This window comes from Lacerta agilis, chromosome 17, assembly GCF_009819535.1.
Source record: "Lacerta agilis isolate rLacAgi1 chromosome 17, rLacAgi1.pri, whole genome shotgun sequence".
NCBI lineage: Eukaryota > Metazoa > Chordata > Lepidosauria > Squamata > Lacertidae > Lacerta > Lacerta agilis.
In genome coordinates, this window is record NC_046328.1 from 27,286,971 (window position 1) to 27,300,669 (window position 13,699).

The window sequence follows — 13,699 nt, forward strand, 5'->3', positions numbered from 1 at the left end:
ACTGCTGGAATGCATTATACTTGGGGCTGCCTTTGAACGCAATTCAGAAACTTCCGCTGGTGCAGAATTCAGTGGCAAGGTTGCTTACCAGGGCAAGATGGTCTAAGCACGTAACACCAGTCCTGGCCCAAGTGCTCTGGGCCCAATCCGAAGTGCTGGTTTTGACATACAAAGCCTTAAATGGCTCAGAACCCCAACACCTCAAGGACCACCTCTCCTCACATGAACTGACCTGGATCATCATCTGAGACTCTTCTTGTGTCCTCTCCTCAGGGAAGGAAGCTCACCTGACACCTCATGGCACATTTTTAGGTGCCAGGTGAAAATGTTCCTCAATAACCAGATGTTTGGCTGATTAAACAATCTATGGCCTTTTAAATGTGTTTTTTGGGAAGGGGGTTTATTGGTTTTTGTTATGTTATGTATTTGGTGTCCTTATTTTGTATTTTTATGTTGTAAACTGCCCTGTGGTCTTCAAATGAAGGGAGGTATATAAATCTTAATAATAATACAAGTCATACTGAATAAGCTTTTTTTAATACACAAGCAGGCATTGCTGTGTATTTATGAACATGAAGATAAAGTGCTTAATAAATAGATCACTTCAGATGTAGAATAAGAACATCCAAATAATGCCACTCCAAGGAGGAAAACATTGCAGAGAGGGTTGTCTTCAGCCTTCGGACGCTATCAGAAATTGGCAGTCTTTGGGTGTTCCTTCTGCCTCCATCACAGGTTCCTGTAGGCCTGCCCCAAAAAAGATTCAGACTGAAACTATGCCTTTGGGAGCTAAGCAGCTATATTTTATAAATATTGATTAGAAAGTTATGAATCCCTGAAGGACAGAAGCCTTCTCTCAGGGGTAGGGCCAGACTGCAGATCCCATAGAATAAAGCAAACTATAAATCAAGTGCTTTAAAAGGGTTCACAAAGTTATTAAATCCCCATTTGAAGGGATAGCCATCTTCCCAACAACACTATGTCAGCCAATCCACACTAAATTCTGGTGCCGTACCGAGTGCATGTACACCAAGCAGAGTGCTGAGGATATCAGCAGTTCCAGATTACTTCTGCGTGAGAATGTTGCAAGATAACCCCTAAAGAGAAACATTCTTTCCTTACTCCCAGTTGGTAGTTGGGCCTGAACGGAAGTAAATAATTATTATCTACCAAGTCTGTAAGCGTGCATATTTTCACTGTTTAACACACTCATTCTTTAATGGGAGGAGGCAGGGGAGAGAGATTTGTCAACAGGACACAACTGGGGTGCTCATTTACCAAGCAGTAGCTTGCCACAGTGTGGTATGCATTCACTCTTAACTGAAGGTACCAGTGATCAGCTCACCACGTGTTGGGATAATTTTGCCACACCTGCACCCATATGTCTGGGGAAACAGGGGTGTGGTTAAACTTTCTTTAGCACCTGGCTTACCAAGAAGTTACACCCACCCACCTACCCACCATAACACTGGTAAATGGCCATCAAGCAAAACTAAACTTTTGTTTCTTCCACACAGTGTTCTAGGATAAATTCACAGTCTCCCCTAGCCACATACCAGAAGGACTTACACGCACTGCTTCAGCACTTCCAAAATGTATATATATTTTCAAAGGATGCTCTCCCTAGGTTTTGTTTCCAGTATACCAGAAACATTGTTCTCTTGGGGCAATGTTTCTAGTTTCAAAAAAAGCAAGCAAGGATAATTTTATATAGGGGATGATGAGAAGAGCCAGCTCAGGAGCAGCTGCATCTCCAAAGTTATTCCAATACATTTTCAGTGGTAAACGTGTCTTAAAGCAGCCTTCCCCCAGCTTGGGTGTTTCGGATTACAACTCCTGGACTTGCTGGGGTTGATGGGTGGGTGTTGGTGAAGACTGCTTTAAGGCTCTACTACGCATGTCCTCTGGGACCGGGACAGTTGGAAGATATCAGATCTACAAGCCTTTTGTCAAACCCACATTGTAAACAGAGGAAGTTGCACCATCTTTCTGTAATCTTACCAAACTCATGGCTTTCTATGAATTTAATATTTGCTTTTTCAGATTCAAATCTCACCCTGCACCCCACAACCACAAGGGGAGGTGGGACAATTTGACAACACTTTCCCAAGCAGGAATGAATGCCGTATATTAAGAGACTCCAAAAAGCTGAAAGTTGGGCACCGTTAGTACTTACTCTGCATGCTGTAATCAGTCATCAGCAAAGGGAAGCCACTCAAACTCTGCTTCGGTGCTGTGGAGGGCAGCAAGTCACTGGCAGGAATACTGCTAGCAAGAGGTGTCATTATTCCAGCATCTTCTTTTTCCAGATCAAACACACAGAGAAGGCAGACCGGGGGCGTAATGCCAGGCCCTCTAGGGAATAAGTCTTCTTCGTTTTTCAGGTAACTCCTCAGCGCCCCACTGTGGTGAATGGCTCGTTCACGGGACCAGACCCAGTGTGTGGGCTCCTTTAACATTATCTAGAAAAGAGGAAGCCTGAATCATCCCAAAAGAGAACTATGTTCGGAAAACTTTGGGGAAAGAGAACAGAACATTTTGTGCCACATAACCTGCCATATAGCATAGAGTCAAATCTCTGGTTCATTTAACTCAGTATGGCCTGGAGGGTCAAATTCAGTCCTCAAACCTGAGGTGTACGCTGACTGTTAACAACTCTCCAGGGTTTTATTCTTAGAAGCAGGGCTTTTTTTCCAGGGGAAACTCGCCGGAACTCTGTTCCGGCACCTCAGGTGGGTACCATTGCCATTCTAAGATAAAGAGGGAGGCGTTCATGGTGAGTTCCGGCACCTCTTTTTCTAGAAATATAACACTGCTTAGAAGTATTGTCTAAATGGACACACACCTGCCCGTACCTTCATTTCTGAAGACCTATTAACATGATCACCAGAAAAGGACATTAGCCTGCTGATTTTTTGGTGGTCATCCTGCAATTGTGAAATAATGTTCCATACAATGTTAGGCACGCCTTATGCCTGGATAGTTTTATACAGACTTTATTAACAAGGTTTTTTTTTTGTCTTGACTGCAAAGCCTAATTGCAGCTAGGGATCTGATTGTAGCTGCTTATCGATTACAACTTTAAAGCACTTTTTAAAATAAAAAAAGGTCTGGGCATTATAGTTTACCCCCACGGAGCTACAATTCTCAGCAAACTACAGCGCCCACAATTATATGAGGAGAAAGTTTGTTCTTTGAATGTGCTTTAAAGGTAGTGTGCATACACAGCCTATGTTGCCCAGTCTTGGTAAATACATTATGCTGCAATTTTGATGTCTGATTGCTACTTTTAATTATATGAGATTCTTTTATTGAGTTGTTTTAAAATCTTATTGTTGTATTTCATGGGAACTGCCTTGGGGAGAATTTTGTCCTTGAAAGGTGGTACAGAAGTTTGCTAAATTAAATAAAAATACAGGAAACTTTCCCATTCATACCTGAGATGCCAAGGACTGAACCTTGAGACTTTTGAATTTCCTTCAGCCATATTGTTTTTCCCTCCAGCCCAAGGAAACACATTCCAGTAGATCCCTGCAACCACTAGTGCCCCCAGCTTCATTTATCTTAACACACCAACGCCAAGAACATGGCAAGTCAAGCGATCTGCAGCTAACCTCGTCACAGCAGCGTCTGCTAACAAATGCTCTGTACTTCATTTTGGCCCAAAAGCCATCCCGCATTTTCAGGAACTGTGGGAAAAGCTTCCTCCAGTTGTCACCAAGTGCCCAGGGGAAGATCTCATATTTGTAGTCCTCTGTGTCTTCTTCCATGTCATTTGCTAGGTACCTGTAATCAGGACAAAGTGGTGTGGGGGACAGTGGAAACTCTCCAGAATTCCTTCACAAAGCAATGGGTGGTCTTCAAGCAGTAGGAGTTCACCAGAGAAGCTATGTTCCAGCTTATAATAAAGTTTCAAAAACTAAGGGATCAAAAGTTGCTCACCATTGCCATTATCTTTCCTTTCCACCATCAAGGGTGTCTATGTGTTCTACAAATAACAGCCCTCTATTTGAAGCGTTGTCTGGTTCAACTCACAAAGAAGCCCAAGAAAAGAGTACAAGGAACCCTGAAGTTGCCCCTTAACAATTAGCACCTGGCTAATAGGTTAAAATTGCAGTCTTGGGGCCTAGATGCATATGACACTAAGTGGGCCGCCCCTGATCATGTTCTTCAACAACAACAACCAACACACCTGCCATAATCACCTTACAACAGGAGTTTTCTCTAAACCTATTTGTACTTTGGGGACAGGTAATTTTTGCTGCAATTGTACTGATGGAATTTGGGTGAAGAGGAAAGTTTATCTCCCCTCTCCCCATTGTTACAGTTTCCAGTTAGAAACAGGGGTCCTCTGCACCTGTAACTGAATTGTGACTGGGAGAAACGCAATTAGTTTCACATGTTGTTAATTTACAGCGAGTTAATATAGTAACCTTTCCCCCCACTTCGTAAGAGGTCTTCTGCTGCACTAATAAATATGAAGAATAGCTAGTATTTGGTGACATGGACTAAACTCCTAGCCTAATGAACATTACAGGTCACCTCCCCACACGACTGAACCAGTAGAAGAGCACCAAAATAAACTTACAGAGCTATGAAGAGATTAGTCCGTGTGTATTCCTCTGTATGCAGGCCAGCACGTTTGAAGTACATCATAGTCATAGCTATAAGATACTAAATAAGACAGCTTAGCTTTAATAAAGTGTATAGCAGACCACAATAATAATTTAAGAGATGTGAAAGGAAGGCAAAAGCATTAAGAGGGCAGAAAAGTCAGCTACAAGACATTCCTCCAATGAGAAGCAAAGAATCAACATTATGCCCTGCTTTGTTTGTTGGTTAATACACAGGAAGGTTTTATCCAGAGTTCAGTCAGAGGTTTGTGAGTTGTTTTTTTTAATTTTACCAATCTTGATTGCAAATGGGCCTATAACTATGGTATTGTCTGAATGAAATTTAACTCCTGAGTTAAAAAGCAGTCCTTTATACAGCCTCCCACAACCTGGTATCCACTGGATGCTTTAGACCACAACTTCCACCAGCCCCAGCCAGCCATGATTGGTTGGTGCTAATAGGAATTGCAGTTGAAAACACTTGGAGGCACCAGTTGTTGTTTTTTTTTTGGGGGGGGAGGCTACAGAAAGTGAAGCAGGCAGTTTTGAAAAGAATATATTTATTGAATTCCTATATCCTACACTTTAGCATCAAAACAATCTCAGGGCAGATGACATACTAAAACACAGATAAAGTAATCAGATTTTTTAAAAAAACCCAACTACCATTACTGTCTGCAATTAAACATGTAAATTGTTCCATCTGTCACACCATTAAAATGGTTACTACTACTAATGTAGTGTCTTCTGCTGGCAGCAAAAATTAAATAGTGACAACGCCTGCATGACCTTGGGGTTGGGGGAGGCTGTTCCGCAACCAAGGCACTACCCCAACAAAGAGTTGCTTTTGGTGGAAACTGGGATGCAAGCCACGTGGAGCTGATTGCTTGAATATTTGTTTCAGAGGTGAGTAGATCTGCTGCCTGCTGTATGGCAGCTCATTTACTTCCACTGCACTCCTGCTTGAATATATGTAAATAAAGCAATTACTACAAAAATGCTATTAACTTAACAGTGTTCTTCTAGTAACTGCATTGATTCCTCCTCTCCAGCACTCTCACTGAAAGAAGCAAACCAGAAATGTTGTCGTGAAATTTCCCTCTTTGCTTTGGCATTCATATAATTAAAAATTTGAATGCCATGCTGTAATACTGAAAGTGTAGGGTGGAGGACTTGGGGGGGGGACCTACCTTATCTGAAATCCTATAGCATGCATCCATTGAAAGGAATTCTTGTATCAAACTATCCTCTGATGAGAAAACAACAAAACATGTTTTAATCCATACCATTCATTATTTGTGGGCTATCTAAAGCTTTTATAACCAACTGTCTCATGCAGCTTCAATGTATATTTATGGTACCTGAGAAGCACTGTTTATTGTTACATTCAACCAAGCAGTCATTCTGAGCAATCCACTTTCCAAGCTTAACTACATTATAGACTAAAAGTAGAGTTTTCATCTTGCTGAGAACTGCATCAAAGGGCAAGAAGTATCTAATGAAGCTCATGTACAGTACCATTTGTAGGAGTCTTTGTAAAGTTTTGGGGGAAAGCTGATGTCATTTTCCCCACTGGCTGCATTTGCACATTAACAGAAAGCTATGGTTTTGTTTAAGCATGGTTTGTTGAACAAACCATGAGCTGTCTTGCACAGACAAGCATGCTGCAAACTGATTCTCCAATGCTTTTTTGTTTTCCATCTGCTCTGGCCTTTCATCTTTGTAGCTTGGGGTGGGATGGCTGAGCCATAACATCTGATTTCAGACATAACACCAAACCAAAGTTAAAACAACCAGGGTTTCTCAGCACAGTGTGACACCAGAAGACAAAATTACAAAGTGAATTAATCCAATCAAAGAAAAAGACTATCTCTAAATTATACAGGTTATTGTTAGAATGGAAGCTTAAAGATGAAACAACAAAAGAGGTAATGATTAAATGGGCAAAAGATGTGGGACATTCAATTGAGTTTGAAAAATGGGAAAGACTTTGGAAGAGGGAAATGCATTTCACAGCCTGCATAACAATTAAAGAAAATATGTTTAAAATGTTCTACCGGTGGTATATCACTCCAGAGATACTATCAAAAATGTACAAAAACCAATCCAATCAGTGCTGGAAATGTAAAAGCGAAGTGGGCACTTTTTTCATTTATGGTGGGGCTGTAAGGTTATAAGCAGATTTTGAAATGAAGTCTATGAGGAGTTAAAGAAATTATTTAAAATTACGTTGACAAAAAAGCCAGAATCTATTTTATTAGGAATAATTACGGATGAGATCCCAAAATATATAAATGTATTCTTATATGCGACAACGGCGGCCAGATTATTAATAGCGAAAAACTGGAAAGGGGAGAAAACCCGAACAATAACTGAGTGGAGAAGTAAAATGTGTGAGCTGGTAGAATTGGCAAAATTAACAGCAAATATAAGAGGCCATTCAAATCAAGAAGTAATAAAAGAATGGCAAGGAGTGAAGAACTATATGATATTGCAGTGCTCAGGATTTGACATTTTGATAAATATAGATTGAAACGGGTGGCGGTAAGCAAGGTGAAATAAACAAAATAGAATGGCAGTATTGAAATAAATAAAACAGCGAAAGATAGGAAAGTAAAGGAAGAATGAGGGAGATCATACATAGGCGAGGGGGAGTGGGGAGGGAGGGGGAGGGGGTAAAAAGATGGGAGAATGTATTTTTTGTGATTGAATGTTTGTATGGTTTTTATTCTTTTGTGTTGTATGAAATTAAAATTAAAATGAACAAAGTAAAAACAAACAAACAACTCCATCACCCTAGTACAACAAATCCACTTTTAAAAAGAGAATGATTTTTTGCAGTTAGGAAAGTGAGAGAGAAACATATTGAGGCAAGCAAATTATTAACAAGATGTATAAACACAAGCAAATCAGGATGAATGTTCAGTAAAGAGTAGACAGAATTTAACCTCATTGTAAAAGCTTTGTGCAAATAAATTGGTATGCATGTCCAAGCAGCAGCTCACCTGGAAGAGACCATGGATATCCTACTGGGAGACAGTCAAATGCACACCACTTTGCCTAAACAAGTAATGACTTAGCATTTTCTGCAAATCAGGCTATTGACTAAGAACTGGGCAACATTTTTACTATACCCATTTAAAGTTTGGCTGAGCTGCTAGGGACGAGAAAGTCTGCATGCTACCAATCTCTGAACAGGACTGTGGGGTCAGGTATCTCACCCAGGAGATTGAAGAAGGCCTCTTGTTCTTCTCTGTGTAGAAGCGAGGGTGGTTGCTGTGAAGTTTTCAAGGCTGCTGTGGTATTCTCTCTCTCAGGCCCCTGTGCATCACTGCTGAGTACCCCAACACCATGTGTGATGCGCTGTCGTCGTCTTGTGCTCCCTAGCTTCACCCCTGTGGTGACCTCAGGAGGGACACAAGTGCTCTGGTTGTCCCGCATTTTTCTTCTCAAGTTGTAACAACGGAGGCTCAAAAAGAACCTTTCTGGGGAGGAAACAGTTTAGATTCCAAGTTACCAATGAACATAAAATGCTATCTTCCCTCCACTAAGAATCTGGGACAACTATGCATTATGGGGCATGTTATAAGAAAAAAAAACTGCTTCCTTTCCCTTATGGGGTATTCTGGAGCCCGTATACAGTCCTTAAGTGGGTTCCCTATCGGTAGGAGAAAATAACAGAGACCAACCAGAGTATATTGAGAAGCAAAGCTGCTAGTAAGCCTGATCTTTACTGCAAAAAATAATAATAAACTGTTGCAACAGGGTCCCCACTCACCACACTCAGGAGGGAGGAGAACCCAGACCAATGGTGCGCAAGCCCTTATATAGACTTTTGAAATTGCCCACCCTGTAGCCCAAGACCAACCCCCCAAAACATCATACATACATCACAGAAGGAGGCGGTCTCCTGCAGAAAATCTGTCTGTCAAGATACCTGATAATGGTCACTGATTGCATTACCTGGGCAGCCTGGCCATTCTTTTGTGATGGTAAATACTTTAGTTCCCGAATCCAGGTCACAGGCTCACCCTATTCATACATGCAGGTGAAACTCGAAAAATTAGAATATCATGAAAAAGTCCATTTATGTAAGCAATTGTTTTCATTAGCTACTGGAGTTTAATATATGAGATAGACTCATGACATGCAAAGTGAGATATGTCAAGCCTTTGTTACAATTATGATGATTATGGCATACGGCTGATGAAAACCCCAAAGTTGAAATTGTTAATTTGGGGTTCTCATCAGCTGTACGCCATAATCATCACAATTACAACAAATAAAGGCTTGACATATCTCGCTTTGCATGTCATGAGTCTATCTCATATATTAGTTTCACCTTTTAAGTTGAATTACTGAAAGAAATGAACCTTTCCACTATATTCTAATTTTTCGAGTTTCACCTGTAAATATGCCCTTAAGACAGGATTTGTAAGCAAAAAGATAATGGGAAGGCTTTCCCCACTTGCCTCCCTTACTGCAGGGGATATATTTAAGGTCCATTTGGGAGTCAAGATGGCTTCAGGATTGCTTTCATGTACTATTTATACTTATGTATAAGAGCTGGTCCTCGACCATAATAAAATGAATGATGAATACTTATGTATGTGTTCGCCTTGTACATTTATGAACATTTATTTTATATTTGAGACCTTAGAATTCTTATAATAGGCACGAGGACTGCAAGCCTTCCCAGTAGGGATGGCACACACCCTTTTCTGTATAAACTTTATACAAGTCGTAAATTCCTGTTAAGAGCTTGCAAATAGTTTAAGGGAACTGGAAAAACCAGAGGCTGCAGAGGACATGTGTTCCCATTTAGGCTGTCTCCCCAATGCTTTGGGCTGAGAATACATATACAAGCAAGCACCAGGAAGACTGAAGTCATTAAAACACAGTGGCTAATTCCCCGAGATACTAGCAGGTTGTATCACAGAATAGGCTGTATTATTTTTATTTATTTCAATGTAAATCATTTCCCAAAATTGCATCCCAAAACAGTATTTACAGTATTACATACATTAGGAGTACCCTGTGCAACTTTTTCCAATGCAAGCTTTGAGCCCGGTTTTTATCACTCCTGGAGCTTAGACCACACATGTGACATGGGCACTAGGAATTTTAGCTCTGTAAGGGGTAAACTACAGTTCCAGGGTTCTTTGGAAGAAGATATGTGCTCAGCCATGGTCTGTAGCACAGGGCAGAAGCAACTGCTGCCAGCCACACTCTATCCTGTCTAAAGTAACACTCCTGCTTTATCACTCACATACCCAGAGATTTAACCTGAGCCCCAGGTAGTGGGCCAACATATGCACTTAATTCTGGAATTTATTATGAATACAGGGACTCAAGGACTCAACACAACTTTGATATTAGGAGTAGTGATTGGTAAACCAACCCTTTCTAGTCCAGCTCCGTCAAACTGGAGGAAGCAAAATCTAACAATGTACAAAGCCATTATCTAACGTACCTCACTGCACTGGACCAGGCAACATTTAGAAGTTGGCAGCAGTGGTGCTGCTGGGCCACAGGCATATATAGAAGCCACTGTCCGGAGGATAACCACAGTTACCTAGTTGCCTAAAGTGTTCTCCATACATACTCAGAGGTACTCCTGTTGCTACTACCACCAAATGCTTCTGGAAGGGCACTCCAGTTTTTACAAGTAATTAGGAGGAGAAGCAGCTCAGGGTTTAATCTCTGACTGCACCAAACCTTTTAGTAACACCTGTAGGTGCCACAGCACTTTTGGTCCCAGGTTACCAGACTTCCTGCATGACACACACTGTTTATTATGTTTTAAGGGGCTTGAAGGATTTCTTTAGCTATAACAGACTGGCATGGCTATCCTGCTAGAGTGACTTCTTATCCATCTATTACCCCCCAATTTGTGGGAGTGATAAACAAGCCATATTGCCAATGGTAGGGAGGGGGGGAATAGCACAGCTTCTAAAAAACGTGTGACCAACACATTATTGAACTCCATTGGGACTATTATTGGGGAAATAAACCAGATTTCAACCACTTTCATCACATTTTCTTCCCATTTGAAGATGGGGTAAGTGGAGAGAGAGAAAAAGAAAGGCAACATTGCAAAACAAAAATCGAAATCCTTCCAGATTACCATTGTCATGTTCTTTCACTGAAGTTTGTCACACAGGTGCTTGGAGTTTTGCAAGTACTTTCTTAAGAGGAGCAAACAAGACCTACCAATGAAAAAACAGGTAGCATACATTGGTGGTGAATAAAATGATATAGCCCCAATTTCTGATGGGTCAAGTACTGGTGCACATAACCTGCTGACTTGAAACACAGTGAAGAAGCACTTCATTCTTGTAAGCTCTGAATCAGCCACAAATTTAAGTAATGGGCTTAAAATTTAAAAAAGGTGCACCACCCAAAATTAAATGGGTGGCAAAGTCTATTAGTAGGGAAGCAAGGATTTTGCTGAACTTGTGTGTGTGTGTGTATATATATATATATATATATATATATATTGTGATTTAAAACTGGGGGAATCAAAGGAATAGTAAATAGTTCAGAGCAATACATACATTGTACACAAACACATATATCTAGCACTTCCAAATGTTAAAAAATTCAAGCAGACTCTAGTCCGCAAAGCATTAAAAAAAATGGTTAGGCCTTCAAGGTACCACAAGCCTATCTACTGTTTTTGCAGCAAGAGACTAACACAGCTTCCTATGGGAATACACTACCCTGCTACACACAATTATATTACACATTTCGAACTGCAGATTGGGGTGAGGGGGAGCAGCTCCTTCACTACCTCCATTTTCCTCTCCCCACCCAAATCCTTCCTTTAGCTCAACCTCCTGCCCAAAGACAAAATGCTCTCTATTTTGTGGACCTTTTAAGTTTGTCCCCAATTGAAAACAACCCAAAACAAGACATATTTCGCCTTAGTAGTGGATTTCCTTCCCACTCTAATTAAACCACCAAGAGCTTCCATGGTTTAATTTTGCGGCTTATTTTTGCGGCTTATTTTTGCGGCCAAAAAGAGGAGGAACGATCAACTTCTCTTCTGGGGAACTCAAAGGCGAGTTGAATTTGAGGGAAACACACCAAAGAAAAATAAAGTGGAGACACCCTCCCTTCTCTCCAAAAGGCCCCTTCCCTCAAAAAACATTTTCCCGCCTTTTTCTCTGCCTCGCCTCCCTTCCCCCAACCCTTGCACCTGAACAGAGCAAACCACCCAGCTCGCAAAAAGCCACAGGTGGGCGGAGCACCACGCTAAACGCCGTTTCACCTCACCCCACCGCCCGCGCGAGGCTTTTTTTTATAGGCTCCGCCTGCTAACCCAATCGCCGCCCGCGGGACGGACGGAGGGAGGAACAAAGGCTATTGAACATCCAGTCCCCTCGTGCCCTTTCGCGAAGCTGTCCGTCAAAGGTTCGAGCCTCCTTGACGGACAGTAAATCACTTTGCGAGGGTTCTGTGCGCGCGGGGGCGCGCTTATTGGGGGTGGGGGGTGGGTTTGCGAGCCGGATGGAACGCGGCAGGGTTTACTTCTGAGTAAACAGGCATAAATAAGGCTGCGATCTTGCGCACGCTTGCCTTGCGTAGGCCCCACTGAGATCAAACGCCTGCCGCATGCTTCTACATCACCCTGCAGGACTCCGCTGGGTAACGGGGGTTGGAGCCTTTCTAGTAGCACAGGTGGCGGCGAACCCTTCCTAGAAATCACTGGGGGCTGCGGCTAATAATGGGGTTGCACTCCCACGTTTTGATTTTTTAAAAAATATACTGTATACCTTTTAAAAAAAAACATTCAAAAATGTGTATTTTGTATGTGTGTGTTATATTTTTTTTTAAAGGTATATATGTTTATTTTAATTTTGTTAAACAAAACACACACACACACATACCGGTATATTGCTCAAGGCAGTAAACATGCACTAACTCAGCTACATTGTAAAATAAAAAAATCCTTCTAGTAGCACCTTAGAGACCAACTAAGTTTGTTCTTGGTATGAGCTTTCGTGTGCTCATACCAAGAACAAACTTAGTTGGTCTCTAAGGTGCTACTAGAAGGAATTTTTTATTTTATTTTGTTTTGACTGTGGCAGACCAACATGGCTACCTACCTGTAATCAGCTACATTGGTAAAGATAAAGCGCTGTATCTGCGTTATAACACTGTGACACCAGATGGCAATGTGGAGTCCCGTCTTTGGCCAAAGGGATGCCCCTGTAGGAAGCTTACAACTCGTTTAACTGAATTGCTTTGATGTGTGTTGCCTACTCAGCTAGACTGGTAAAGAAAAAGCATTTTATGTGTGTTGTACAGTATATGCATTGTAACACACGGCGACACCAAGATGGCGCTGTGGAGCTCCGTTTTTGCCAACGCGGTTATCTCATAAAAGTTTACAACGCCTTTTCCCTGAAACGCTTCTTCGCTGCGTCTAGATCCAGCCATGGTTTCCAATGCTGTGCCAACACAACATACCTGTAAGATAGGCTGGGCAGAGCGTGGCTGACTCAAGCCCCCTCCGCCCATTTTATAAAGCAACCCTGTGGAGATAGGTAGGAAAAGAGTGACTGGCTCAAGGGCCCCCTCAATTTTATTTGAAAAACTTTGTAAGGTAGACTAAGCAGAGATCAGCTGCCCTCCTTGCACATCATAGAATTGCAAAGATTGGAAGGGACCACCAACAACTGAGCTATCCCAGGCATACCCACATTATCCTAGCAGCAAACCTCATTCCCTTTGGGCAAGTGCCTGGAACCCCTCGGATCTCGCACTGCTTGGAGGTTGGGGTGGCTTGCAACAATATTCACAGACAGACCACCTTCTGAAATACACAAAGAGTTGAGGCAGGCTATTTTCAATTACAGGTAGGTCTTGGAGAGACCCCTGCCTCAAACTTTGGGGAGCCACTGCCTGCTAGTGTAAACAGTACTGTGCCAGATGGGCCAATGGCCTAACTCACTAGATTATTCTGCATGATCATTTTATAACATTGATTGATGGGATCGTTGTACTAATCGCAAAAAGCAGCCCCATTTAAAAAGTGACAGAAAATTGCACCGGAAAGTGAAGGATAGCAACCACTAGCT

At 41.8% G+C, this 13,699-nt stretch overlaps 1 protein-coding gene across 1 annotated transcript; it reads right to left on the reverse strand.

The window, feature by feature from the left end:
* Window positions 1-518: 518 nt before the first annotated feature.
* Window positions 519-11,924, reverse strand: LOC117061376 (speedy protein 1-A-like). Its single transcript, XM_033174138.1, has 8 exons — window positions 11,815-11,924; window positions 10,741-10,822; window positions 7,835-8,098; window positions 5,804-5,862; window positions 4,589-4,674; window positions 3,615-3,786; window positions 2,177-2,462; window positions 519-747 (listed from the first exon to the last, which is right to left on the reverse strand). Exons 3-8 carry the CDS (start codon window positions 8,052-8,054, stop codon window positions 674-676), a joined length of 897 nt encoding a protein of 298 aa, XP_033030029.1. The 5' UTR covers window positions 8,055-8,098; window positions 10,741-10,822; window positions 11,815-11,924; the 3' UTR covers window positions 519-673.
* Window positions 11,925-13,699: the final 1,775 nt, after the last annotated feature.

What these genes read in the sequence shown, in the direction of transcription:
- LOC117061376 (XM_033174138.1), bottom strand. Translation starts at nt 8,054, where the DNA reads ATGCGGGACAACCAGAGCACTTGTGTCCCTCCTGAGGTCACCACAGGG. An exon ending in GGCCTTCTTCAATCTCCTGG is followed by an intron (nt 5,863 to 7,834) that starts GTGAGATACCTG and finishes TTTTCTCATCAG; the next exon opens with AGGATAGTTTGATACAAGAA. An exon ending in GCTATAGGATTTCAGATAAG is followed by an intron (nt 4,675 to 5,803) that starts GTAGGTCCCCCC and finishes TGTCTTATTTAG; the next exon opens with TATCTTATAGCTATGACTAT.